The sequence below is a fragment of the Coregonus clupeaformis genome, chromosome 25, assembly GCF_020615455.1.
Source record: "Coregonus clupeaformis isolate EN_2021a chromosome 25, ASM2061545v1, whole genome shotgun sequence".
NCBI classification, from domain to species: Eukaryota; Metazoa; Chordata; class Actinopteri; order Salmoniformes; family Salmonidae; genus Coregonus; species Coregonus clupeaformis.
In genome coordinates, this window is record NC_059216.1 from 12,805,847 (window position 1) to 12,833,238 (window position 27,392).

General features: G+C 44.9%; 1 protein-coding gene across 5 annotated transcripts in view; it reads right to left on the minus strand.

The window, feature by feature from the left end:
- The window catches only part of LOC121539172 (ral GTPase-activating protein subunit alpha-2-like), a 166,279-nt gene that overhangs the window by 3,272 nt on the left and 135,615 nt on the right, over window positions 1-27,392 (minus strand). For 2 of the 5 annotated variants that reach the window (XM_045207507.1, XM_041847480.2), the window contains 2 exons: window positions 8,836-8,960; window positions 6,748-6,807 (listed from right to left, as the gene is read on the minus strand). In XM_045207507.1, the coding sequence (XP_045063442.1) occupies window positions 6,748-6,807; window positions 8,836-8,960 (185 nt within the window). Of the gene's footprint in view, window positions 1-250; window positions 292-6,747; window positions 6,808-8,835; window positions 8,961-27,392 lie in introns of all 5 variants that reach the window. The other 3 variants (XM_045207506.1, XM_045207508.1, XM_045207505.1) reach the window with 3 other exon arrangements.

Genomic DNA, 27,392 nt, shown 5'->3' on the forward strand with positions numbered 1-27,392 from the left:
GCTAATTGTCCCGAACTGTGCAGCGTCACTCGCAATTACCAGCCTGGCTAAATAGAGAACACAACCCCCATACAACATTATATCACCACCCCATACAACGTTAAATCGACCGTCCTTCATAAAGCGGTAGGTGGGTAAATAAAGCGTGTTAGTACCAAATAAAGGAGAAACCAGAGAAGATGAGTGAACGGGAGAGCAAGGGTAGGCCTTGGGGTGACACACAAGCTTCTGGTCGGTGCTCGGGGCTTACCTTCTTCAATTACCGTAATGAGACCTTTAATATTGTTTAATCTAAAAGAAAAACAGACAGTAAAGCGTCACATTAAGACAGAGTCACACCACAACACAGCTCAGTGAGGGAGGGTACTAGGGGAGGGAGGTGAGGGCGACATTCAGACAGCCTGTGTGGTGGTGTGTTGTTGGTTATTACCACTGTGAGGATCAAAGTCATACAAGACATAAAGCATTTTATATGTTAAGAGACAGGGACAATTTTCAGAAAGCTAGAGGGCCTCTTGAAAGTTGGTTTGAGTTTGTTCCATGCCCTTCAAAATCTGTCCAGCCAATATTCAAAGCTGTAAATGATTTCTGTAACTTGACATCAATTAGGTTGGTATGACTGCTTGTTACAAAATAAGAATATGGTGGACAGATCATAGGGCAGCAACAGACTGGATTATCAGAAACGCTTCTCAACCAGTTCCCAACACCATGAGATAAAGAGACCAGTAAAATGCAACAAAATTGTGTGCAACACCAACACAGGCACCCAACGACAGCACAGGTTTTTTTTTTTTTTTTGCTCCACAGTAGAGTAGACATCAACAGTCTGCTCCACAGTACAGTAGACATCAACAGTCTGCTCCACAGTAGAGTAGACATCAACAGTCTGCTCCACAGTAGAGTAGACATCATCAGTCTGCTCCACAGTAGAGTAGACATCAACAGTCTGCTCCACAGTAGAGTAGACATCAACAGTCTGCTCCACAGTACAGTAGACATCAACAGTCTACTCCACAGTACAGTAGACATCAACAGTCTGCTCCACAGTACAGTAGACCAACAGTCTGCTCCACAGTAGAGTAGACATCAACAGTCTGCTCCACAGTAGAGTAGACATCAACAGTCTGCTCCACAGTACAGTAGACATCAACAGTCTGCTCCACAGTACAGTAGACATCAACAGTCTGCTCCACAGTACAGTAGACATCAACAGTCTGCTCCACAGTAGAGTAGACATCAACAGTCTGCTCCACAGTACAGTAGACATCAACAGTCTGCTCCACAGTACAGTAGACATCAACAGTCTGCTCCACAGTACAGTAGACATCAACAGTCTGCTCCACAGTAGAGTAGACCAACAGTCTGCTCCACAGTAGAGTAGACATCAACAGTCTGCTCCACAGTACAGTAGACATCAACAGTCTGCTCCACAGTACAGTAGACATCAACAGTCTGCTCCACAGTACAGTAGACATCAACAGTCTGCTCCACAGTACAGTAGACATCAACAGTCTGCTCCACAGTAGAGTAGACCAACAGTCTGCTCCACAGTACAGTAGACATCAATAGTCTGCTCCACAGTAGAGTAGACCAACAGTCTGCTCCACAGTAGAGTAGACATCAACAGTCATTTAAACCAGTGTGCCTGGCAGCTCCTTGACTAGTTGACCTCTCTGACACATGGTAAAAGTTAGAGGGTCTTCTGTAGCAGTCAGATGAAGCTGTAGAGGTAGACTGGGCAGAGGTAGGACAGGAGAGCAGGTGAAGAGCTGTTGTCTCTAGACAGAAAACGGTTTAGGGTGAGAGAAAGAGGCCTGTCTGGGGGGGTTGTTGAGAGCTCTTCAGTCCCACAGACTGTCTGGATCCATTGAAAGATTTGAAGAGAGAGAATCTCACTCATTGTTGACTTGGCACTTACTAGCTACATTCATTTAACCCAGGGATGGGCAACTTTGATGGGGGTGGGGGCCACAAAAAATCTGAACTCATGAGGGGCCGCAGTTGCTCGCGGGTCTGCGTACCCACATGTGCGCTGTGGGGTAAAGTACTTAAGTAAAAAATAATTTAAAGTACTACTTAAGTAGTGTTTTTAGGCATCTGTTCTTTACTATTTATATTTTTGACAACTTTTAATTTTACTTCACTATATTCCTAAAGATAATGATGTACTTTTTACTCCATACATTTTCCCTGACACCCAAAAGTACTCATCACATTCTGAATGCTTAGCAGGACAAGAAAATGGTCCCATTCACGCACTTATCAAGATGGTCCCATTCACGCACTTATCAAGATGGTCCCATTCACACACTTATCAAGATGGTCCCACTCACACTTATCAAGATGGTCCCATTCACGCACTTATCATCCCTACTGCCTCTGATCTGGCGGACTCACTAAACACAAATGCTTTGTTTGTAAATTATGTCTGAGTGATGGAGTGTGCCCCTGGCTATCCGTAAATTAAAAAAACAAGAAAATCTTGCCATCTGGTTTGCTTAATATAAGGACTTAGATATGATTTATACTTTTACTTTTGATACTTAAGTGTATTTTAGCAACTTACATTTACTTTTGTTACTTAAGTATATTTAAACCCAAATACTTTTACTCAAGTAGTATTTTACTGGGGTGACTTTCACTTGAGTCATTTATGTACTGCATGTGCGTACCCTCCCACCACCAAATTGCGAGCAAAACGTTTTAGCAGCCCCCCTCTTGACAGTGGAGAGAACATTTCTATGTTTTAGAGTTAAATCCTGCACATCCTACACATTTTGCCAACGCGCGTAGAGAAAATGTTGCTGTTTTACAGCAAGTTTGCTGCAATTCTACACATTTTGCCATCGGGCGGAGAGAAGTTTTTGCAATATTAGAACTAATTTAATGCAATTCTACTCATTTTGCGGACAGGAAAATTGGCTATTTTACAGCTAATTTCCTGCAATTCTACACATACAGTGGGGAGAACAAGTATTTGATACACTGCCGATTTTGCAGGTTTTCCAAAAATCCAGAAAATCACATTGTATGATTTTTAAGTAATTAATTTGCATTTTATTGCATGACATAAGTATTTGATCACCTACCAACCAGTAAGAATTCCGGCTCTCACAGACCTGTTAGTTTTTCTTTAAGAAGCCCTCCTGTTCTCCACTCATTACCTGTATTAACTGCACCTGTTTAAACTCGTTACCTGTATAAAAGACACCTGTCCACACACTCAATCAAACAGACTCCAACCTCTCCACAATGGCCAAGACCAGAGAGCTGTGTAAGGACATCAGGGATAAAATTGTAGACCTGCACAAGGCTGGGATGGGCTACAGGACAATAGGCAAGCAGCTTGGTGAGAAGGCAACAACTGTTGGCGCAATTATTAGAAAATGGAAGAAGTTCAAGATGACGGTTAATCACCCTCGGTCTGGGGCTCCATGCAAGATCTCACCTTGTGGGGCATCAATGATCATGAGGAAGGTGAGGGATCAGCCCAGAACTACACGGCAGGACCTGGTCAATGACCTGAAGAGAGCTGGGACCACAGTCTCAAAGAAAACCATTAGTAACACACTACGCCGTCATGGATTAAAATCCTGCAGCGCCACGCAAGGTCCCCCTGCTCAAGCCAGCGCATGTCCAGGCCCATCTGAAGTTTGCCAATGACCATCTGGAGGATCCAGAGGAGGAATGGGAGAAGGTCATGTGGTCTGATGAGACAAAAATAGAGCTTTTTGGTCTAAACTCCACTCGCCGTGTTTGGAGGAAGAAGAAGGATGGGTACAACCCCAAGAACACCATCCCAACCGTGAAGCATGGAGGTGGAAACATCATTCTTTGGGGATGCTTTTCTGCAAAGGGGACAGGACGACTGCACCGTATTGAGGGGAGGATGGATGGGGCCATGTATCGCAAGATCTTGGCCAACAACCTCCTTCCCTCAGTAAGAGCATTGAAGATGGGTCGTGGCTGGGTCTTCCAGCATGACAACGACCCGAAACACACAGCCAGGGCAACTAAGGAGTGGCTCCGTAAGAAGCATCTCAAGGTCCTTGAGTCTCCAGACCTGAACCCAATAGAAAATCTTTGGAGGGAGCTGAACGTCTGCATTGCCCAGCGACAGCCCCGAAACCTGAAGGATCTGGAGAAGGTCTGTATGGAGGAGTGGGCCAAAATCCCTGCTGCAGTGTGTGCAAACCTGGTCAAGACCTACAGGAAACGTATGATCTCTGTAATTGCAAACAAAGGTTTCTGTACCAAATATTAAGTTCTGCTTTTCTGATGTATCAAATACTTATGTCATGCAATAAAATGCAAATTACTTAAAAATCATACAATGTGATTTTCAGGATTTTTGTCTTTTTTCCGTCTCTCACAGTTGAAGTGTACCTATGATAAAAATTACAGACCTCTACATGCTTTGTAAGTAGGAAAACCTGCAAAATTGGCAGTGTATCAAATACTTGTTCTCCCCACTGTATTTCCATAGGGTGGAGAGAAATGTTTGCAGGTTTTAATATGATATCTGAGTGAGACTGACTAACAAAATCAAATGAGGGCCCCAGGCCCGTAATTCGACCATGATTCCTAAGTTTACTAAGCCGCTATAATAACTTACAAATCTAAAAATGTTTTGCTGACATGGGCTAATTGAGTGACTGTCAGTGACTGACAAACTGCTGATGCACAACCACATTTCGAAATTGTATTCTACTATAACTCACTACAGTAACTTGAGACCCCGACTGAGTCCAAAATTGGCCATCCCTGATTTAACCCATTGAATAATTAAGGCAGTTTCATTACAGTCCATCTGTATCTTAACATTTATAGCAGCCAGGTTAAATTAAAAGAATCTTCAACATGTCAATACAGTGAGGGAAAAAAGTATTTGATCCCCTGCTGATTTTGTACGTTTGCCCACTGACAAAGAAATTATCAGTCTATAATTTTAATGGTAGGTTTATTTGAACAGTGAGAGACAGAATAACAACAAAAAAATCCAGAAAAACGCATGTCAAAAATGTTATAAATTGATTTGCATTTTAATGAGGGAAATAAGTATTTGACCCCCTCTCAATCAGAAAGATTTCTGGCTCCCAGGTGTCTTTTATACAGGTAATGAGCTGAGATTAGGAGCACACTCTTAAAGGGAGTGCTCCTAATCTCAGTTTGTTACCTGTATAAAAGACACCTGTCCACAGAAGCAATCAATCAATCAGATTCCAAACTCTCCACCATGGCCAAGACCAAAGAGCTCTCCAAGGATGTCAGGGACAAGATTGTAGACCTACACAAGGCTGGAATGGGCTACAAGACCATCGCCAAGCAGCTTGGTGAGAAGGTGACAACAGTTGGTGCGATTATTCGCAAATGGAAGAAACACAAAATAACTGTCAATCTCCCTCGGCCTGGGGCTCCATGCAAGATCTCACCTCGTGGAGTTGCAATGATCATGAGAACGGTGAGGAATCAGCCCAGAACTACACGGGAGGATCTTGTCAATGATCTCAAGGCTGCTGGGACCATAGTCAGCAATAAAACAATTGGTAACACACTACGCCGTGAAGGACTGAAATCCTGCAGCGCCCGCAAGGTCCCCCTGCTCAAGAAAGCACATATACAGGGCCGTCTGAAGTTGGCCAATGAACATCTGAATGATTCAGAGGAGAACTGGGTGAAAGTGTTGTGGTCAGATGAGACCAAATCGAGCTCTTTGGCATCAACTCAACTCGCCGTGTTTGGAGGAGGAGGAATGCTGCCTATGACCCCAAGAACACCATCCCCACCGTCAAACATGGAGGTGGAAACATTATGCTTTGGGGGTGTTTTTCTGCTAAGGGGACAGGACAACTTCACCGCATCAAAGGGACGATGGACGGGGCCATGTACCGTCAAATCTTGGGTGAGAACCTCCTTCCCTCAGCCAGACCCAAAACACACGGCCAAGGCAACAAAGGAGTGGCTCAAGAAGAAGCACATTAAGGTCCTGGAATGGCCTAGCCAGTCTCCAGACCTGAATCCCATCGAAAATCTGTGGAGGGAGCTGAAGGTTCAAGTTGCCAAACGTCAGCCTCGAAACCTTAATGACTTGGAGAAGATCTGCAAAGAGGAGTGGAACAAAATCCCTCCTGAGATGTGTGCAAACCTGGTGGCCAACTACAAGAAACGTCTGACCTCTGTGATTGCCAACAAGGGTTTTGCCACCAAGTACTAAGTCATGTTTTGCAGAGGGGTCAAATACTTATTTCCCTCATTAAAATGCAAATCAATTTATAACATTTTTGACATGCGTTTTTCTGGATTTTTCTGTTGTTATTCTGTCTCTCACTGTTCAAATAAACCTACCATTAAAATTATAGAATGATCTTGTCTTTGTCAGTGGGCAAACGTACAAAATCAGCAGGGGATCAAATACGTTTTTCCCTCACTGTATGTCATTGTGAACAAACACTCAAACCACATAAAGAACAACTCAGACAGTAGACACAGAGCAAACTCTCCAGTCACACTGCAGGGCAACAGCGGTGAGGATGGGGGTAATCTACTGTAGGTTAGAGATTACTCATGCAGGGGGAAGTGGGAGTGGGATATTAGATGTGTCCGGGGTTGGGGTGCAGGTTAGTATGATTGATGGTCACTGAGATGGTGTAGCTGTGGGGTCAGAGGTGAAGGTCAGGTTAAGGTTGCGGTGGAGAGTGGGCAATGGGCATCATGCCTAGCAGAGGAAACAGGCAGTAGTCTTACAGTCCAGCTTGGCCCAAGGGTACTCCATGTCCCAAACCATCCCCGGCCAACGCCTGCACGCTGCACGTCATGGATGACATGTTAGTGGAGCAATGAGCCTAATCAGGGGTATTGACAAGCTCACACTCAGCAGCATATGGAACATGAGACACAGGCACGACACAGACACATGAGAGGGCAACAGCCAATCACTGTATTACTAGACACCAGCACATATGAGAAGGGTGACAATGAGAGCAGCTTTTTAAGTCTGATGTCACAGACACAGCAAAGGTTCACTCAAAGGGACAAAACTAAGGAGCCTTCTGTGATTATATATCAGTGGCCATGTGTTGATGCATAGAACCATACACAGGACATAAACAGACTATATACTAGAGAATGTACATGAACATAAATGTATTGTACTCTATCCACACTGCTGCTGTAAATACAGGAAAACATGTTGACAAAAAAAACATTACAAAAAAAACATTCAAAACCACTTCTCAGAAAAATGCCTGGCTTATCACTGGAAGAAGCTGTGAGCACCTGTACCTGTGTACTAGGATTTAACCTCCCCCTTGTTTAGAAGATTGCCAGGTGAAGTCTGCATGCAGACCGAGAGTGATTCCTGAAATTGCCCTGCATCTCTGTGGTGTGGTGCCTAGAAACTGTTGATGTAGAGGACCAGCTGACTCCAAACCCACTGTGGACAAAATACCAAGTCCTCACTCACTCAGTCACCCCACACACTTTTACAGACAGACACAAACAGACAGACACAGACAGAAGCAATAGCCCAAAAATAATGTTTGCCCATCTATTTGTATATTCATCAATTTCTATAGATGTTCCAAATTAATTTCCACAGCATTAAAGAGGGTGATTAAATTAAGTCTTGTTGTTATGTCTATTCTCATCAGACACAGCTGATGCACCGCGCTGTGAAACCAATCCTCATTTAACGATAAGAGAAAATAATAATTTATTGTCTGGCCAGACTGACCTATGCTCTCATAATCACAATGAGGACTCAGTCAGCCCAACCAGCTATCCTCCTCCTGCTCCACAAAAAAAAAGCCCACTGCTGAAATAACACACACAAGCAGAGAACAGACGAATGCCCCACACTGGGTAATTACAAGCTTTTCTCTCCCACTTCCTCTCTCTCCCCTCTCCCTGTTCCCCTCTCCCTGCAGAATACTCCCCGTTTGGTATTACGGTTGATGAAAGGTCAATAGAGGTCAGTTTGGGGCTTCTTTACACCTCTGCAGTAAAGGGAGTTTACTGTAATTATGTTAATAGAGCTGGCTACCTCCTGCCTCTACCAGTCTGCTTATCAACCCTGCCTTCTGTGGCTGCTCGCTGAGATCTGGACAACACACACACATACTCGCACGTACAGACACAACATACGCACACGTATACACACACACACAGAGACAGAGGCATGTTCATACGCACGTAGCCCACACACACACAATAACAGATTCAGTTTCCAGTTATCACATAACAGAACAGCACAGGTGTCCAGTTTTATCAGTGCATGAGAGCATTGCTGATTGGATGTTAGCGGTGTTGTCGTTACAGACCCATCAGATCTAGGCCAAGCCAGGGCAGGAAGATGAGACATTGTTTAATGAAGTCCCCCTCAGTCTCCCCTCTTCCTGACCTCTGGGGGACAGCAGTGTGATCCCAGTGTTTAGCAGACTACACATCTCTGGTACGGGGATGGAGGCTCTGATACGAGGACTCTGATCACATACACCGGGTTGAACCCACATTCAATCATTTCACATCATGTATATTTCTATCGGGCTAATTAAATGAGAGGGGGAGATAAAAACAGAGGAGGGGGTGAGATGAAACAGAACACGGAGAGACAAGGAGTACGGCCTGACTAAGTTGTTGAGCCACGGTGAAGTCTTTGATGCTGCTGCTCAGACAGTGCGGAGAGAGCTTGGCCCTGCTGCCTTTGATATTCATCAGAGTGTGGGTGTGAGGAGACAAGGACCAGGACACAGAGATGGAGGGGTCTGAAAAGGAGGATTAACAGGTGTGCTGATGTTGAGTAGAGGAAGTGGAGGAACAGAGTAGGATTCTGACCTGTCCCACTCATTGGGTAGTAGCTGGGTGAAGGGGAGAAGACCTGCGAGGCAAAGTCCTCAAAGGTCATGACCTCCCGATGGTTCTGCACGATGGCCTCCAGGTACAGCGCCCGCTCCTCATAGCTGGGCCAGGGTTAAGGAAAACCACAGAGGAAGAGACATAGAAAAAGACTGACTTACAGTCCAATGGATCTAATACAAACCCTCAATGGAGAAAGTCAATTGAGACAAAACATGAATAAACCACATAAGACAGACAGAGACAAAGGCAGCAATAGTGGACAGAGTAGTAGTAATAACCAGACCACTGTAGCAGGGAGAGGACAATCATCCTGGCCACACAGACACAAATGGGAAAGCAGTCACCAAATAAAAAAACACTATGGGCGTGACGCTCCCCTTGTGGCCCCCATTCCCGGGCGCTCTAACAGAACCCCTGCTGGAGGCAGACAGACGCTCTCGAACATCCCTCCCTCCTTCCCGCCCTGGCATTCCTCCTACCCGACAGGGGGAAAATTGGAGACATTTGAAATTCAGAGTGGCAAGCAGGAAGAGCAATCTGGGAGCCTGGTGCCGGATGGATACAGTCAGTCAGTCAGGTTAGAACATTAAGAATAACAAAAAGGGCTCAAAATGCCTGCCACACTGAAGGGGTCTGGGGGTGGGGTGTGTCTGTGAGTTACACTAACTATGCTAGCTGTCTTGCCTTCTTGATGACTGCACCTAACAAATCACCAGTCAAGAATGGACCCAAACAGGCCTCTACAGTCATGGTCAAAAGTTTTGAGAATGACACAAACATTAATTTTCACAAAGTCTGCTGCCTCAGTTTTTGTGATGGCAATTTGCATTTACTCCAGAATGTTATGAAGAGTGATCAGATGAATTGCAATTAATTGCAAAGTCCCTCTTTGCCATGAAAATTAACTTAATCCCCAAAAAACATTTCCACTGCATTTCAGCCCTGCCACAAAAAGACCAGTTGACATCATGTCAGTGATTCTCTCGTTAATACAGGTGAGAGTGTTGACGAGGACAAGGCTGGAGATCACTCTGTCATGCTGATTGAGTTAGAATAATAGACTGAAAGCTTTAAAAGGAGGGTGGTGCTTGAAATCATTGTTCTTCCTCTTAACCATGGTTACCTGCAAGGAAACACGTGCTGTCATCATTGCTTTGCAGAAAAAGGGCTTCACAGGCAAGGATATTGCTGCTAGTAAGATTGCACCTAAATCAACCATTTATCGGATCATCAAGAACTTCAAGGAGAGAGGTTCAATTGTTGTGAAGAAGGCTTCAGGGCGCCCAAGAAAGTCCAGCAAGCTCCAGGACCGTCTCCTAAAGTTGATTCAGCTGCGGGATCGGGGCACCACCAGTGCAGAGCTTGATCAGGAATGGCAGCAGGCAGGTGTGAGTGTATCTGCACGCACAGTGAGGCGAAGACATTTGGAGGATGGCCTGGTGTCAAGAAGGGCAGCGAGGAAGCCACTTCTTTCCAGGAAAAACATCAGGGACAGACTGATATTTTGCAAAAGGTACAGGGATTGGACTGCTGAGGACTGGGGTAAAGTCATTTTCTCTGATTAATCCCTTTTCCGATTGCTTGGGGTATCCTGGAAAAAAGTTTGTCCGGAGAAGACAAGGTGAGCGCTACCATCAGTCCTGTGTCATGCCAACAGTAAAGCATCCTGAGACCATTCATGTGTGGGGTTGCTTCTCAGCCAAGGGAGTGGGCTCACTCACAATTTTGCCTAAGAACACAGCCATGAATAAAGAATGGTACCAACACATCCTCCGAGAGCAACTTCTCCCAACCATCCAAGAACAGTTTGGTGACGAACAATGCCTTTTCCAGCATGATGGACAAACAAAACACCACAAATTCTGACAAACTACAAGCATTGATTATGCAAGAATGGGCTGCCATCAGTCAGGATGTGGCCCAGAAGTTAATTGACAGCATGCCAGGGCGGATTGCAGAGGTCTTGAAAAAGAAGGGTCAACACTGCAAATATTGACTCTTCGCATAAACTTAATGTAATTGTCAATAAAAGCCTTTGACACTTATGGAATGCTTGTAATTATACTTCAGTAAACCATAGTAACATCTGACAAAAAGATCTAAACACTGAAGTAGCAAACTTTGTGAAGACCAATACCAATACTTTTGTGAAGACCAATACAAGTGTCATTCTCAAAACTTTTGACCACGACTGTACTATAGCCCCTACTATGATGAGGCTGTTGTTATGGCCCCTCTGGTAGAGCAGTGGAGAGAAGATGGGTTGGGACTGGAAGTGGGCTGTACTGGGAATGTGCTGTGCTGTGCTGGACTAAGTTTGGTTGGCTAAAATGGACTGGATGCGCTAAGATGGAATGGACTGGGCACATGCTGGCACAGCAGGGGTTGAGGCAGGCATGACGAATATCTGAAAGGGTGCCGTTTCAAACTGGGGCTGACAGGCACCTGAGCCTAGGGCAGCCTGAGGACAGGCAAGCTGCTCACCACACAGAGGGAGGGAGAGCGGGATAGAGGGAGGGAGGGAGGGAGCGGGAGAGAGAACAGTCTTGCTGAAATGAAGCTTAAACCCATGGAGTAGGGGCAACACAAGAGCATGGGTTAAGATCACCTGAGCTGTGTGTGAGGATGCCAGTGAGGCTGCCCTGTCATCTTTTCCCTGCCTCCAGATTCAGCTGACTCAACCAGGAGTGGGGACATAGAGGACATCACAGGCTGGGCTGCCATGGCAACCCAGGTCACAGCACAACGTGACACGTCATATAACGGGTTTTATGAATGTACATTAAACAAAAATAAAGTGTTGATCCCATGTTTCATCAGCTGAAATAAAAGATCCCAGAAATGTTCCATATGCACAAAAACCTTATTTATCAAAAATGTGGTATACACATTTGTTTACATCCCTGTTTCTGAGTTTTCCTCCTTTGCCAAGATAATCCATCCACCTGACAGGTGTGGCATATCAAGAAGCTGACTAAACAGCATGATCATTACACAGGTGCACCTTGCGCTGAGGACAATAAAATCTGCAGTTTTGTCACAAAATCTGCAGTTAAGCCGCCTCCAACGTTGTTTTAGAGAATTTGGCTGTACGTCCAACCAGCCTCACAACCGCAGACCAGGTGTACGGCGTTGTGTGGGCAAGCCGGTTTGCTGATGTCAACGTTGTGAACAGAGTGCCCCATGATGGCGGTGGGGTTATGGTATGGGCAGGCATAAGCTACGGAAAACGAACGCAATTGCATTTTATCGATGGCAATTTGAATGCACAAAAATAGTATGACGAGATCCTGAGGCCCATTGTGAGGCCTATTTTTTAAAGATACAGTTGAAGTCGGAAGTTTACATACACTTAGGTTAGAGTCTTTAAAACTCATTTTTCAACAACTCCACAAATTTCTTGTTAACAAACTATAGTTTTGGCAAGTCGGTTAGGATATCTACTTTGTGTAATTCGTGTAATTTTTCCAACAATTGTTTACAGACAGATTATTTCACTGTATCACAATTCCAGTGGGTCAGAAGTTTACATACACTAAGTTGACTGTGCCTTTAAACAGCTTGGAAAATTCCAGAAAATGATGTCATGGCTTTAGAAGCTTCTGATAGGCTAATTGACATCATTTGAGTCAATTGGAGGTGTACCTGTGGATGTATTTCAAGGCCTACCTTCAAACTCAGTGCCTCTTTGCTTGACATCATGGGAAAATCAAAAGAAATCAGCCAAGACCTCAGAAAAAGAATTGTAGACCTCCACAAGTCTGGTTCATCCTTTGGAGCCTGAAGGTACCATGTTCATCTGTACAAACAATAGTACGCAAGCATAAACACCATGGGACCACGCAGCCATCATACCGCTCAGGAAGGAGACGCGTTCTGTCTCCTAGAGATGAACGTATTTGGTGCGAAAAGTGCAAATAAATCCCAGAACAACAGCAAAGGACCTTGTAAAGATGCTTGAGGAAACAGGTACAAAAGTATCTATATCCACAGTAAAACAAGTCCTATATCGACATAACCTGAAAGGCCGCTCAGCAAGGAAGAAGCCACTGCGGTCCTCTGTAGCTCAATTGGTAGAGCATGGCGCTTGTAACGCCAGTGTAGTGGGTTCGATCCCCGGGACCACCCATACGTAAAAATGTATGCACACATGACTGTAAGTCGCTTTGGATAAAAGCGTCTGCTAAATGGCATATTATTATTATTATAATTATTATTACTGCTCCAAAACCGCCATAAAAAAGCCAGAATACTGTTTGCAACTGCACATGGGGACAAAGATCATACTTTTTTGAGAAATGTCCTCTGGTCTGATGAAACAAAAATAGAACTGTTTGGCCATAATTACCATCGTTATGTTTGGAGGAAAAAGGGGGTACCTTTCAAGCGAAAGAACACCATCCCAACCGTGAAGCACGGGGGTGGCAGCATCATGCTGTGGGGGTGCTTTGCTGCAGGAGGGACTAGTGCACTTCACAAAATAGATGGCATCATGAAGAAGGAAAATTATGTGGGTATATTGAAGTAACATCTCAAGACAGTCAGGAAGTTATAGCTTGGTCGCAAATGGATCTTCCAAATGGACAATGGCCCCAAGCATACTTCCAAAGATGTGGCAAAGTGGCTTAAGGACAACAAAGTCAAGGTATTGGAGTGGCCATCACAAAGCCCTGACCTCAATCCTATAGAAAATATGTGGGCAGAACTGAAAAAGCGTGTGCGAGCAAGGAGGCCTACAAACCTGACTCAGTTACACCAGCTCGGTCAGGAGGAATGGGCCAAAATTCACCCAACTTATTGTGGGAAGCTTGTGGAAGGCTACCCGAAACGTTTGACCCAAGTTAAACAATTTAAAGGCAATGCTACCAAATACTAATTGAGTGTATATAAATTTCTGACCCACTGGGAATGTGATTAAATAAATAAAGGCTTAAATAAATCATTCTCTCTACTATTATCCTGACATTTCACATTCTTAAAATAAAGTGGTGATCCTAACTGACCTAAGACTGGGAATTTTTACTAGGATTAAATGTCAAGAATTGTGAAAAACTGAGTTTAAATTTATTTGGCTAAGGTGTATGTCAACTTCCGACTTCAACTGTATCTTTGACCAACAGATGCATATCTGTATTCCCAGTCATGTGAAATCCATAGATTAGGGCCTAATTAATATATTTTAATTAACTGATTTCCTCATATGAACTGTAACTAAGTAAAATCAATGAAATTGTTGCATGTTGTGTTTATAGTGGCGATAGAGAGAGATGGGGGAGGACAGCGAGAGAGAGAGAGGGAGAGAGACAGAAAGAGAGAGGGAGAGAGCGAGACAGAAGAGAGGCGAGAGAAAGAGAGAGAGGGGGGAGAAGGAGAGAGAAAGAGAGAAGGGGGGGAGAGAGAGACAGAGACAGAGAGAGCGAGAGCGAGAGAGAACCCTAGTCCACTGGGTCAACAGAGCCATATGGCTGTCCATTATCAGAGATGCAGATGACAGTGGACTGGCCTGTTATTGAGATTCCTAAAGCAAATATTGACTCCAGCTGGGGGCGGCCGTCCGCTCTCCTCTGACACACGCCTCTCCTCCACCCTGGACGCTGTCGCTTCCTCCACCCACACCATCCAACGGAGAGAGGGACCAAGGGAAAGAGAGATCAGGAGAGATGGAGGGAGAACCGATTGACTGCAATCAGTAAATGCGTGGCTTCTGTTGATTTTAAAAGTGTAGCAGAGAATTCCCTATCACAGCTAATATACAATGTGAGCGGTAATGTTGTCCCCATAGAAACTGAATTAGTGATTCTATTTTTATGGTTGTCCCCTCCTTCTGTCTTTGTGTTTGTCTCTAATGACTAAGCTAGGTACAAAATGTTCCCCTGCTGCATATGCACCAAGGCTGCTCCTGCCTGCCTGGCACCAAGTAATTCAATCAAGGGACATGTCCAGGATAATGACGCAAAAAGCATATCCATGTCGCGTTCGCCAAACCCACGGACCCTTCCCTGGGTTGCAAAACATTCTGTCTGTCTGTCTGTCTGTCTGTGTGTGTGTGTGGGGCAACACATATCTGTTTGGGAATTTTGTCCTCAGGTGGAATGGCTACCTGAGAGAGATGGCTATGTTGGTATGTTCTTTATCAATTATTGGTTATGTACAGGGCTCTAAAGTGCGACCAATTTGGTTGCAAATGCAACAAAATATTTTGCTGTGCAACCTGGAGTTTTATTTTGAGTGCACCAGTGTGACTAAAATAAAATTCAAGAAAGAATGTACTGAGTAACAATATTTCGCCGCAACACCCTGCTTGTTTCCAGTTCCCTGGCAACGCACACCAAGCCCCGCCCCCTATCACTCAAGCAGGCAGCCACAGTTCCTCCATGCTGTTTATTCTCTCAGCATGCAGTCAATTCATCCGGAAGTCCAGAGTCCGGAAGTCCAGAAAGGACATATTAATAAAAAAAATAGTTCCCTCTTTATGTCGAGAGCACAACTTATTTATCTCATGATCACTACATAACAGAAGTTGTTTTGTTGAGATCACGAGATAATCAAAAGTATCCCGCATCATCCATTTATTTGTTCAGATACATGGTAACCACTTCATCAAGGAGCCCTGTGGCTGCGTTGATCGCAATGTGGGGCCTTTTAAGCCCTGAACGATGCCTGACAGGCAGCCTGTCTCCCGGGCTGCCTGCCGCCCCCAAGTCCACAGTCAATCGCATGCAAGGAACAACGCAGCTAACTTGGCTAGTCTTGTGAGCTAGCTAGTTAGCTAGGTAGTCTTGTTAGCTAGATAGCCTGCTTGTTATCTATGCTGGTTGTTTCCTTCCATAACTGATATATCATTATGAGGGACACTTCATGTTTTGTGGATAATATTACAACTTACAGTGGGTAAGTTCCTTTCGTGACATGCTGATCAGATTCAATTTCAGCCTCAGAGGCTGATGTCAGGATGCTTCCTCGTAGGCTGTTTCATAGGTTAAGCTCCTTGCAGGCAGATTAGCTGTCAGTGCTTTATATGCTGATGCATATAATCCAAAGTGGGTCAGCTCTATTCCTGGTAGGCTGATCATATTCAATAGCAGTCTCAGAGGCTGATCAATCAGGATGCTGCCTTGTAGGCTGTTTTATATGTAAGGCTCCTTGCAGACAGCCTACAGGAAGCATCCTGACTTGTCAGCCTCTGAGGCTGCTATTGAATGTGATCAAGTTCTGAGGCTGGAATTTAATGATCAGCCTGTCAGGAATGGAGCTCACCCCCTCTGTAAATAAATATTATCCATAAAACATGAAGTGTCCCTTACAATTATACACATATTAGTTATGCAAGCTAACATCCAGCACAGATAACAAGCTAGCTAGCTAGCTAACTAACAAGACTACCAAGCTAGCTAGCTCACTCTCTTGCTCACAAGACTAGCTGCATTGTTTTTGCATGCGATTGGCTGTGGTTTTGAGGGTGGCACACAGCCGGGGAGACAGTGCTGCCTGTCAGGCATCGTTCAGGGTTAAAATGCCCCATGAGGGCTTATATGCCCCACAAGCTTTTAGATCAAGGTAAGGGACATTTAGCTTGCTAACATTCTAATTTATAACCTGATAATGAGCTCCAAACACAAATGAAAGCATGATGTTAGCATGAAATGTACCATTCCTTAGTGTAGCAATCAATAAAAATTTATGCGCTGATCCACTGAGGGCTCTGCTGCCTCAGCCATACTGTCAATCCATCATCAATACGTCCACACTCCTATTTATAGAGTTTATCTTGTGATCTTGACAAAGCAACTTTTGTTATGTCGTGATCACGAGAGAATCATCTTGTGATCTCGACAAAACAACTTTTGTTATGTCATGATCATGAGATAAATAAGTCAAGACCTCGAAATAACAAAGGAATTTATTCATATATCCTATCTGGACTTCCATACTTGACTATTAAAAATAATGCTAATTGCTTATGCTAATCACTAACTAGCTAGCTAAATGCCATAGCTCTAATGCAAGTGTTAGCGCATTGCTACCAGTGGTGGTATGGATCAGCATGTTGTTTGTGCAATGGCATGTTATGAATCAGATAGCCTATTCTACATTAAAAAACAAACATTTTTAGTCATTTAGCAGACGCTCTTATCCAGAGCGGCTTACAGTTAGTGAGTGCATACATTTTCATACTGGCCCCCCGTGGGAATCGAACCCACAATCCTGGCGTTGCAAACGCCATGCTCTACCAACTGAGCTACACGGGACCTAAAATCTTTGTCTAAATGCAACATTATTCAAAGGTGATTATGCTGCCCTAGAAAACACTGACTAACACTTTGGTTTCTACCCTGACAAAACTCCTACCTGGATTTTTCATTTGTTGTCTTGCCAAACATCACCATTCTATTTATATGATTCCAACAGTTCACCCAAGTGTTTTGATCTATATCGCAAGTCAAATCTGAATATTTGGTTGAAAAAAAGGATTTTGATTTTTTGCCCATACTGTGCAGCCCTACTAACAACCTGGTAACTTTACCATTATATACAAAGATTTGGCGGCACAGAAAGACTGGAAAAGGCTATATCTCAATCAATTAAAACATATATTTTTCTGGTGCTCCTTCATTTTAGTTACCAATTATTATTTTTTATTTAGAGCCCTCCTTATGTATGACTCTGGTTGTGTCTCTGGCTAGCAACTTTGGCACTCAAAACAATTAGGCTATATTGCAAGAAGCTTGGCAGGATGAAAACACTGATATGTTTCCTTGTATCAACACAATACAAGTCATCCGTAGAATAACTGTAATTTTACATTTGCACTGTAAAGTAAAAAGAGCGGTTGGGAGGCTTCCAGTGAAGCATGTTCCACCACTTTAGAAGTCTCCCAATAATCCCCCAAGTTCCAAGCGGCTGCACGTTCCCTCCCATTAGAGAGGAGATGAGTGGGAATGTCATTTCCATGAAGCGTGTCAGAACGCTGTGTGAGCAACTGAAAAACCTCAGTCAGACGAGATTGGAAACAACCTGCAATGTAAAATAATGCTCTGACCTCAATCAACAACAGGTCAGCTTTTTAAAAGAGTCTTGGTTATGACAAAAAGAAAAGCACAATTCAAATCCACACGTAGGCATTTAGTAAATAATAGTCCTCCTCCAGCCCTTCTACAGCCCCTCCCCACCCTCTGCATCCATGATGCTCCATGGTTCACTTGGACAAAAGGCAGTGAGTGACTTATGGTTCAGATAAATCCAACATGTGGCTGTTGGGTGAGGTGTGAGTGTGTATATATGCAACACAGAGCTTCCACACATTAAGAACTCTGGCACTCTTATTAACAAGTCGATGTGTGTTCCATGAAACCGCAAACAATTCCGCACCTGTGTGTGCATGTGTGTGTGTTTGTGTGTGTGTGTGAGCGTACTGTCCAGATGGAAGGATGGCTAAGGGAGAATCAGGGGTCAAGCGTCATTGTGGATCAAAGCCAATCTCAGGCAGCAGCAGCAACAGTAGAAGAAGCAGCACAGTGAGCAAAAGTAGTGAGCAGCAGTAGCGAGCAGCAATAGAAGCAGCAGTAGCACAGTGAGCAGCAGTAGTGAGCAGTAGTAGTGAGCAACAGTAGTGCGCAGCAGTAGAAGCAGTAGTAGTGAGCAGCAGTAGTGAGCAGCAGTAGTGAGCAGCAGTAGTGAGCAGTAGTAGTGAGCAGCAGTAGCGAGCAGCAGCAGCAATAGAAGCAGCAGTAGAAGCAGTAGCAGAACAGTGAGCAGCAGTAGTGAGCAGTAGTAGTGAGCAGTAGTAGTGAGCAACAGTAGTGCGCAGCAGTAGAAGCAGTAGTAGTGAGCAGCAGTAGTGAGCAGCAGTAGCGAGCAGCAGTAGCGAGCAGCAGTAGCGAGCAGCAGTAGTGAGCAGCAGTAGTAGAAGCAGTAGTACTGAGCAGTAGTAGAAGCAGTAGTACTGATCAGTAGTAGAAGCAGTAGTACTGAGCAGTAGTAGAGCAGTAGTAGTGAGCAGCAGTAGTGAGCAGCAGTAGTACTGAGCAGTAGTAGAAGCAGTAGCAGCACAGTGAGCAGCAGCAGTAGTAGCAGCATTGAGCCATGTTCAAGGTGAATAGGGCCTCAGATGGCTCTTCATTAGCAGGCTGCTCTGGCCCAGGACCCCTACACCCCTTCTCTCTCTCTGTCCACAGGGACCCATCCTGAACCCCTGATCACTCTACCACCATGGTTTCTCGCTCATTCGCTCTACAGCTCTCCAGAGGGACCCATCCTGAAACTATGTATCTCTCTCTCTGCAGCCTCCCGGTCCAGGACCTATGTTGACACCCCCATCCACAGAGACCCATTTTACCCCCATCTCTCCAGAGAGAGGCATTACGAGCAGGCCTGCATGCCTCTCTCGGTCTGTGTCCCCCTGTACCCAGCTGACAGAAGGCCTCACTGCCCCCTGACCCTTGCACAACTTCACTCACACATACAGCTCCACACACAGAGCAGGGAGGGACATACACATACATCTGGAATTATCATTCATACTAGCCAAAGGACTAGGATTATTAGTCCACCAGAACAACAAAGACACAGAGTTAATCTAATGGAGAGACATTGTAAGTGAAAACAACTCTTTCCTAATCTTCTGTCATCTGCAACTTTCAGTGGACTGGAAAGTAGTCTGCTCATCCTGTGAAAATTGAAACCATCATTTTAGGCTGTGGGATGGGAGCTGGGAGTGTTAATCTGTTGAGAGGGCCTCACAGCAGGGGTCTCCACACCACCAGATTAGAGTCTAGAGGCGAGAAGGGCCTTAAATCCCCATCCTAAGGTCTCTCTCTAACAGCCTGGACACGAGCCATACAGGTCAATTAGCTCCACTCAGAGCCTGCGGTGGGGAGCCTAAGCAGTGGCCCCTCACCCTAACTGACTGGGAGCCAGGAGAGATATTAGACTATAGGGTTCCAGGGCAGCAGCCTGAGGGGAGGTCAAGATCTTGGTGGCAAGAAATGTTGCCCTAGCTTCTGGTCTCTTTCTATGGGGAAGAGACGCTGTCTTTGCTCTGAGTGGAAGTACGAACATCACACTCAGGTCTGAGCTGCTACCCCACTGAGATGCTATGACACATGTGAAGGAGTGGTCCAAGAGATCCTCAACTAGCCTCAATTTAAGCAGTCACTAGTCAGTAGTTTAGTTTGGTACCTTTTCCATCCATGTATCTCTTATTCAGTCTGCAACTGTCTGCAGTCTCCTCATTATATTAACTCATTTATTACAGTGCACCAACACAAGGCGATCACAAAAAGACACAGAGAATTATGTCTCTCCTACAACAATAGGGAGAAAGTAACTACTGAGGATGAAGAGCCAAGGTTAATAATGTTGGTATAAAAGTCAAATTTCAAAATGGCCTCTCAGAGTTTGGAGACAAAGGTGGAGAGGTGGTAGAGTGCCTGTGGGTGCTTGATCCGCTCTCTCACCCAGATCTGCCCATAACCTCTGCCAATCAGCTTGACCTTCCTGAGGACAAGAGAGGAGAGGGTAGGAGTGTGGGGGAGGCCACTGCATTGACTCCCAGCAGTCACATAATTGGCCCATTAAGAGGGGAAAAGGGCCTGATGCTTCAGGGATGTTAGTGGAGAAGGAACTGACATACCACAGAAGAGTCCTTCCTCCTGAATAAAAGGCACAAGCACCACCCTATCCCCCCTACTCCCAGTCATCCTGCACACACACTATCCATCAGTCAATATGGATGCTGTACATATCTCATTAATTTGGTCCAGGAAGGTTTGTGTGACATTGCATGAACACATTCAAATGAATAAAGTGTCAAGGTGTCAAATCCTGGAATAAATAGTGTGGAGAAATGGAGCAGTGGAGAAGAGGAGAGGAGCCACCAGCCATTACACAGGCAGAGAGTGTAGTAGAGAGATGATTGAGAGGGTGGGAGGGAGAGAAAGAGAATGAGAGTAGGTGAGTGAGAAGGGAGAGGGAGAGAGCAGGTGTTGATTGGAGAAGGGCTGGGCGGTGTGTGCCAGGCAGGCCAGCGGTACCTGTTGTCACAGTGCAGGCCAAGGTGTGAAGCTCATCCCAGCGGAAAGACCCAGATGTGTGAGGTGATTATGGGGAAGACAAGGGGAGTGGAACAGAGAGAGAGATGGCTGCAGAGATGAATTTGGCTTTAAGAAGAGAGAGGAATAGAGTGCATTAAGAAAATATTCACATTTGAATTTAAAATGGTTTAAATTGAGATTTTGTGTCACTGGACTACACACAATGTCAAAGTGGAATTATGTTTTTAGAAATGTTTACAAATTAATAGAAAATGTAAAGCTGAAATGTCTTTAGTCAATAAGTATTCAATCCCTTTGTTTTCGCAAGCCTAAATAAGTTCAGGAGTAAAATTGTGCTTAACAAGTCACATACACTAATATATGCAAAGGTATGTGGACACCCCTTCAAATGAGTGGATTCGGCTAATTCAGCCACACCCGTTGCTGACAGGTATATAAGATCGAGCACACAGCCATGCAATCTCCTCCATAGACAAACATTGGCAGTAGAATGGCCTTACTGACGAGCTCAGTGACTTTCAACGTGGCACCGTCATAGGATGACACCTTTTCAACAAGTCAGTTCGTCAAATCGCTGCCCTGCTAGAGCTGCCCCGGTCAACTGGAAGTGCTGTTATTGTGAAGTGGAAAGTCTAGGAACAAAAACGTAGGTGGTAGGCCACACAAGCTCACAGAACGGGACCGCCGAGAGCTGAAGTACGTAGCACGTAAAAATCGTCTGTCCTCGGTTGTAACACTCACTACAGAGTTCCAAACAGCCTCCAGAAGCAACGTCAGCACAATAACTGTTTGTCGGTAGCTTCATTTAATGGGTTTCCATGGCCGAGCAGTTTCACACAAGCCTAAGATCACCATGCGCATTGCCAAGCGTCAGCTGGAGTGGTGTAAAGCTCGCCGCCATTGGACTCTGGAGCAATGGAAACGCGTTCTCTGGAGTGATGAATCACGCTTCCCAATCTGGCTGTCCGACGGACGAATCTGGGTTTGGCGGATGCAAGGAGAACGCTACCTGCCCGATTGCATAGTGCCAACTGTAAAGTTTTGTAGAGGAGGAACAGTGGTCTGGGGCTAATTTTCATGGTTCGGGCCAGGCCCCTTAGTTCCAGCGAAGGGAAATCTCAACGCTACAGCATACAATGGAATTCTAGACGATTCTGTGCTTCCAACATTGTGGCAACAGTTTGGATAAAGCCCTTTCCTGTTTCAGCATGACAATGCCCCCATGCACAAAGCGAGGTCCATACAGAAATGGTTTGTCGAGATCGGTGTGGAAACCTTGGCTGGCCTGCACAGAGCCCTGACCTCAACCCCAACGAACACCTTTGGGATGAATTGGAACGCCGACTGCGAGCCAGGCCTAATCGCCCAACATCAGTGCCCGACCTTACTAATGCTCGTGGCTGAATGGAAGCAAGTCCCCGCAGCAATGTTCCAACATCTAGTGGAAAGCCTTCCAAGAAGAGTGGAGGCTGTTATAGCAGCATATTAATGCCCATGATTTTGGAATGAGATGTTCGACGATCAGGTGTCCACATACTTTTTGGTCATGTGGTGTAAGTTGTATGGACTAAATCTGTGTGCAATAATAGTGTTTAAAATGATTTTTGAATGACTACCTCATCTCTGTACCCCACAAATACAATTATCTGTAAGGTCCCTCATTTGAGCAGTGAATTTCAAACACAGATTCAACCACAAAGACCAGGGAGGTTTTCCAATGCCTCGCAAAGAAGGGCACCTATTGGTAGATGGGTAAACATTTAAAAAGCCATTGAATATCCCTTTGAACATGGTGAAGTTAATAAGTACACTTTGGATGGTGTATCAATACACCCAGTCACTACAAAGATACACGCGTCCTTCCTAACTCAGTTGCCGGCGAGGAAGGAAACCCCTCAGGGATTTCACCATTAGGCCAATGGTGACTTTTAAACAGTTAGAGAGTTTAATGGTTGTGATAGGAGAAAACTGAGGATGGATCAACAACATTGTAGTTACTCCACAATACTAACCTAAATGACAGAGTGAAAAGAATGAAGCCTGTACAGAATAAAAATATTCCAAAACATGCATCCTATTTCCAATAAGGCACTAAAGTAAAACTGCAAAAGAAATCGCTAAGAAATGAACTTTATGTCCTGAATACAAAGCGTTATGTTTGGGGCAAATTCTTTCACAAAACATCACGGAGTACCACTTTTCATATTTTCAAGTATGGTGGAGGTCACACGACCCGAATTCAACAGGTGTAGACCTTACTGTGAAATGCATACTTACAAGCCCTTAACCAACAATGCAGTTTTAAGAACATAAGAGTTAAGAAAATATTTACTAAATAAATTAAAGTAAAAAGAGTAACACAATAAAAGAACAATAACGAGGCTATATATAGGGGGTAATGGTACTGAGTCAATGTGCCGGGGTACAGGTGAGTCGAAGTAATTGAAGTAATATGTACATGTACACTACCGGTCAAAAGTTCTAGAACACCTACTCATTCAAGGGTTGAATGCATTTCAATTAACAGGTGTACCTTCTTAAAAGTTAATTTGTGGAATTGCTTTCCGTCTTAATGCGTTTGAGCCAATCAGCTGTGACAACGTCGCCCTGTTTGGTAAAAGACCAAGTCCATATTACGGCAAGAACAGCTCAAATAAGCAAAGAGAAACGACAGTCCATCATTACTTTAAGACATGAAGGTCAGTCAATACAGAACATATCAAGAACTTTGAAAGTTTCTTCAAGGGCAGTCGCAAAAACCATCAAGCACTATTATGAAACTGGCTCTCATGAGGACCGCCACAGGAATGGATGACCCAGAGTTAACTCTGCTGCAGATGATAAATTCATTAGAGTTACCAGCCTCAGAAATTGCAGCCCAAATAAATGCTTCACAGAGTTCAAGTAACAGACACATCTCAACATCAACTGCTCAGAGGAGACTGTGTGAATCAGGCCTTCATGGTCGAATTGCTTCAAAGAAACCACCACTAAAGGATACCAATAATAAGAAGAGACTTGCTTGGGCCAAGAAACACGAGCAATGGACATTAGACTGGTGGAAATGTGTCCTTTGGTATTAGAGTCCAAATTGGAGATTTCTGGTTCCAACCACCGTGTCTTTGTGAGACACGGTGAGGGTAAATGGATGATCTCTGCATGTGTATTTCCCACAGTGAAGCATGGAGGAGGAGGTGTTATGGTGTGGGGGTGCTTTGCTGGTGACACTATCTGTGATTTATTTAGAATTCAAGGCACACTTAACCAGCATGGCTACCGCAGCATTCTGCAGCGATACGCCATCCTATCTGGTTTGAGCTTAGTGGGACTTTCATTTGTTTTTCAACAGGACAATGACCCAACACACTTCCAGGCTGTGTAAGGTCTATTTGACCAAGACCAACACACCTCCAGGCTGTGTAAGGGCTATTTGACCAAGAAGGAGAGTGATGGAGTGCTGCATCAGATGACCTGGCCTCCACAATCCCCCGACCTCAACCTAACTGAGATGGTTTGGGATGAGTCAGACCGCAGAGTGAAGGAAAAGCAGCCAACAAGTGCTCAGCATATGTGGGAACTCCTTCAAGACTGTTGGAGAAGCATTCCAGGTGAAGCTGGTTGAGAGAATGCCAAGAGTGTGCAAAGCTGTCATCAAGGCAAAAGGTGACTATTTGACGAATCTCAAATATAAAATATATTTTGATTTGTTTAACACTTATTTGGTTACTACATGATTCCATATGTGTTATTTCATAGTTTTGATGTCTTCACTATTATTCTACAATGTAGAAAATAGTAAAAAATAAATAAAACCCCTTGAATGAGTAGGTGTTCTAAAACTTTTGATCGGTAGTGTAGGTAGGGGTGAAGTGACTATGCATAGAAATTAAACAGCGAGTAGCAGCAGTGCAAATAGTCCGGGTAGGCCATTTGATGAATTGTTCAGCAGTCTTATAGTTGAGGGTAGAAGCTGTTAAGGAGCCTTTTGGACCTACACTTGGTGCTCCGGTACCGCGCTGAAGCAGAGAGAACAGTCTTTGACTTGGGTGGCTGGAGACTTTGAAAATGTTTGGGCCTTCCCCTGACACTGCCTAGTATAGAGGACATGGATGGCAGGAAGCTTGGCCCCAGTGATGTACTGGGCCATACGCACTACCCTCTGTAGCCCCTTAAGTTCAGTACAGAGCAGTTGCCATACCAGGCGGTGATGCTACCGATCAGGATGCTCTCGATGGTGCAGCTGTAGAACTGTTTGAGGATCTGGGGAACCATGCCAAATCTTTTCAGTCTCCTGAGGGGGAATAGGCGTTGTTGTGCCATCTTCACGACTGTCTTGGTGTGTTTGGACCATGATAGTTTGTTGGTGATGTGGACACCAAGGAACTTGAAGCTCTCGACCCGCTCCACTACAGCCCTGTCGATGTGAATGGGGGAGTGTTCGGCACTCCTTTTCCTGTAGTCCACGATCAGCTCATTTGTCTTCTCAGGTTGAGGGAGAGGTTGTTGTCCTGGAACCACACTGCCAGGTCTCTGACCACCTCCCTATAGGCTGTCTCATCGTTATCGGTGATCAAGTCTACCACCGCTGTGCCGTCAGCAAACTTAATGATGGTGTTGGAGTCGTGCTTGGCCACACAGTCGTGGATGAACAGGGAGTACAGTAGGGGACTAAGCACGCAACTCTGAGGGGCCCCCGTGTTGAGGATCAGCATGGCATATGTGTTGTTGCCTACCCTTACCACTTGGGGGCGGCCCATCAGGAAGTCCAGGATCCAGTTGCAGAAGGAGGTGTTTAGTCCCAGGGTCCTTAGCTTAGTGATGAGCTTTGTGGGACCTATGGTGTTGAACACTGATCTGTAGTGAATGAACAGCATTCTCACATAGGTGTTCCTTTGGTCCAGGTGGGAAAGGGCAGTGTGGAGTGCAATTGAGATTGCATCATCTGTGGATCTGTTGGGGCGGTATGCGAATTGGAGTGGGTCTAGGGTTTCTGGGATGATGGTGGTGATGTGAGCAATGACCAGCCTTTCAAAGCACTTCATGGTTAGAGACGTGAGTGCTAAGGGGCGGTAGTCATTTAGGCAAGTTACCTTGGCGTTCTTGGGCACAGCGACTATGGTGGTCTGCTTGAAACATGTAGGTATTACAGACTCGGTCAGGTAGAGTTTGAAAATGTCAGTTAAGACACTTTCCAGTTGGTCCAGGCATGCTCCGAGTACGCGTCCTGGAATCTGTCTGACCCTGCGGCCTTGTGAATGTTGACCTGTTTAAAGGTCTTACTCACATTGGCTACAGAGAGCGTGATCACACAGTCGTCCAGAACAGCTGGAGCTCTCATGCATGCTTCAGTGTTGTTTGCCTCACAGCGAGCATAAAAGGCAGTTAGCCCGTCTGGTAGGCTCGCGTCACTGGGAAGCTCGCGGCTGAATTTCCCTTTGTAGCCCTGCCACATCCGACAAGCATCAGAGCTGGTGTGGTAGGATTTAAACTTAGTCCTGTATTGACGCTTTGCCTGTTTGATGGTTCGTCTAAGGGCATAGCGGGACTTCTGAAAAGCGTCCGGATTAGTGTCCCGCTCCTTGAAAGTGCTAGTTCTAGCCTTTAGCTAGGTGCGGATGTTGCCCGTAATCCATGGCTTCTGGTTGGGATATGTACGTACGGTCACTGTGGAGACGACGACACTTATTGATGAAGCCGGTGAATGAGGTATACTCCTCAATGCCATCGGATGAATCCCGGAACATATTCCAGTCTGTGCTAGCAAAACAGTCCTGTAGTTAAGCATCCAAGTCATCTGACCACTTCCGTATTGAGCGAGTCACTGGTAATCCCTGCTTTAGTTTTCAGGAGGATAGAATTATGGTCAGATTTGCCAAATGGAGGGCGAGGGAGAGCTTTTTCCGCTTCTCTGTGTGTGGAGTAAAGGTGGTCTAGTTTTTTCCCCTCTGGTTGCACATGTGACATGCTGGTAGAAATTAGGTAAAACGGATTTAAGTTTTCCTGTTTTAAAGTCCTCGGCCTCTAGGAGCACCTCTTCTGGATAAGCATTTACTTGTTTGCTTATGGCCCTATACAGCTCGTAAAATGCAAATCAATTAATAACATTTTTGACATGCGTTTTTCTGGATTTTGTTGTTGTTATTCTGTCTCTCACTGTTCAAATAAACCTACCATTAAAGTTATAGACTGATCATGTCTTTGTCAGTGGGCAAACGTACAAAATCAGCAGGGGATCAAATACTTTTTTCCCTCACTGTAGATGAAAACTCTCTTGGTAGATAGTGTGGTCTACAGCTTATCATGAGGTACTTTACCCTCAGGCGAGCAAAACCTTGAGACTTCCTTAATATTAGAGATTGCGCACCAGCTATTATTATATTTAATCAATTTTGAATTCAGGCTGTAACACAACAAAATGTGGAATAACTCAAGGGGTATGAATATTTTCTGAAAGAACTGTAAGTGAGAGCTCAACCTGGA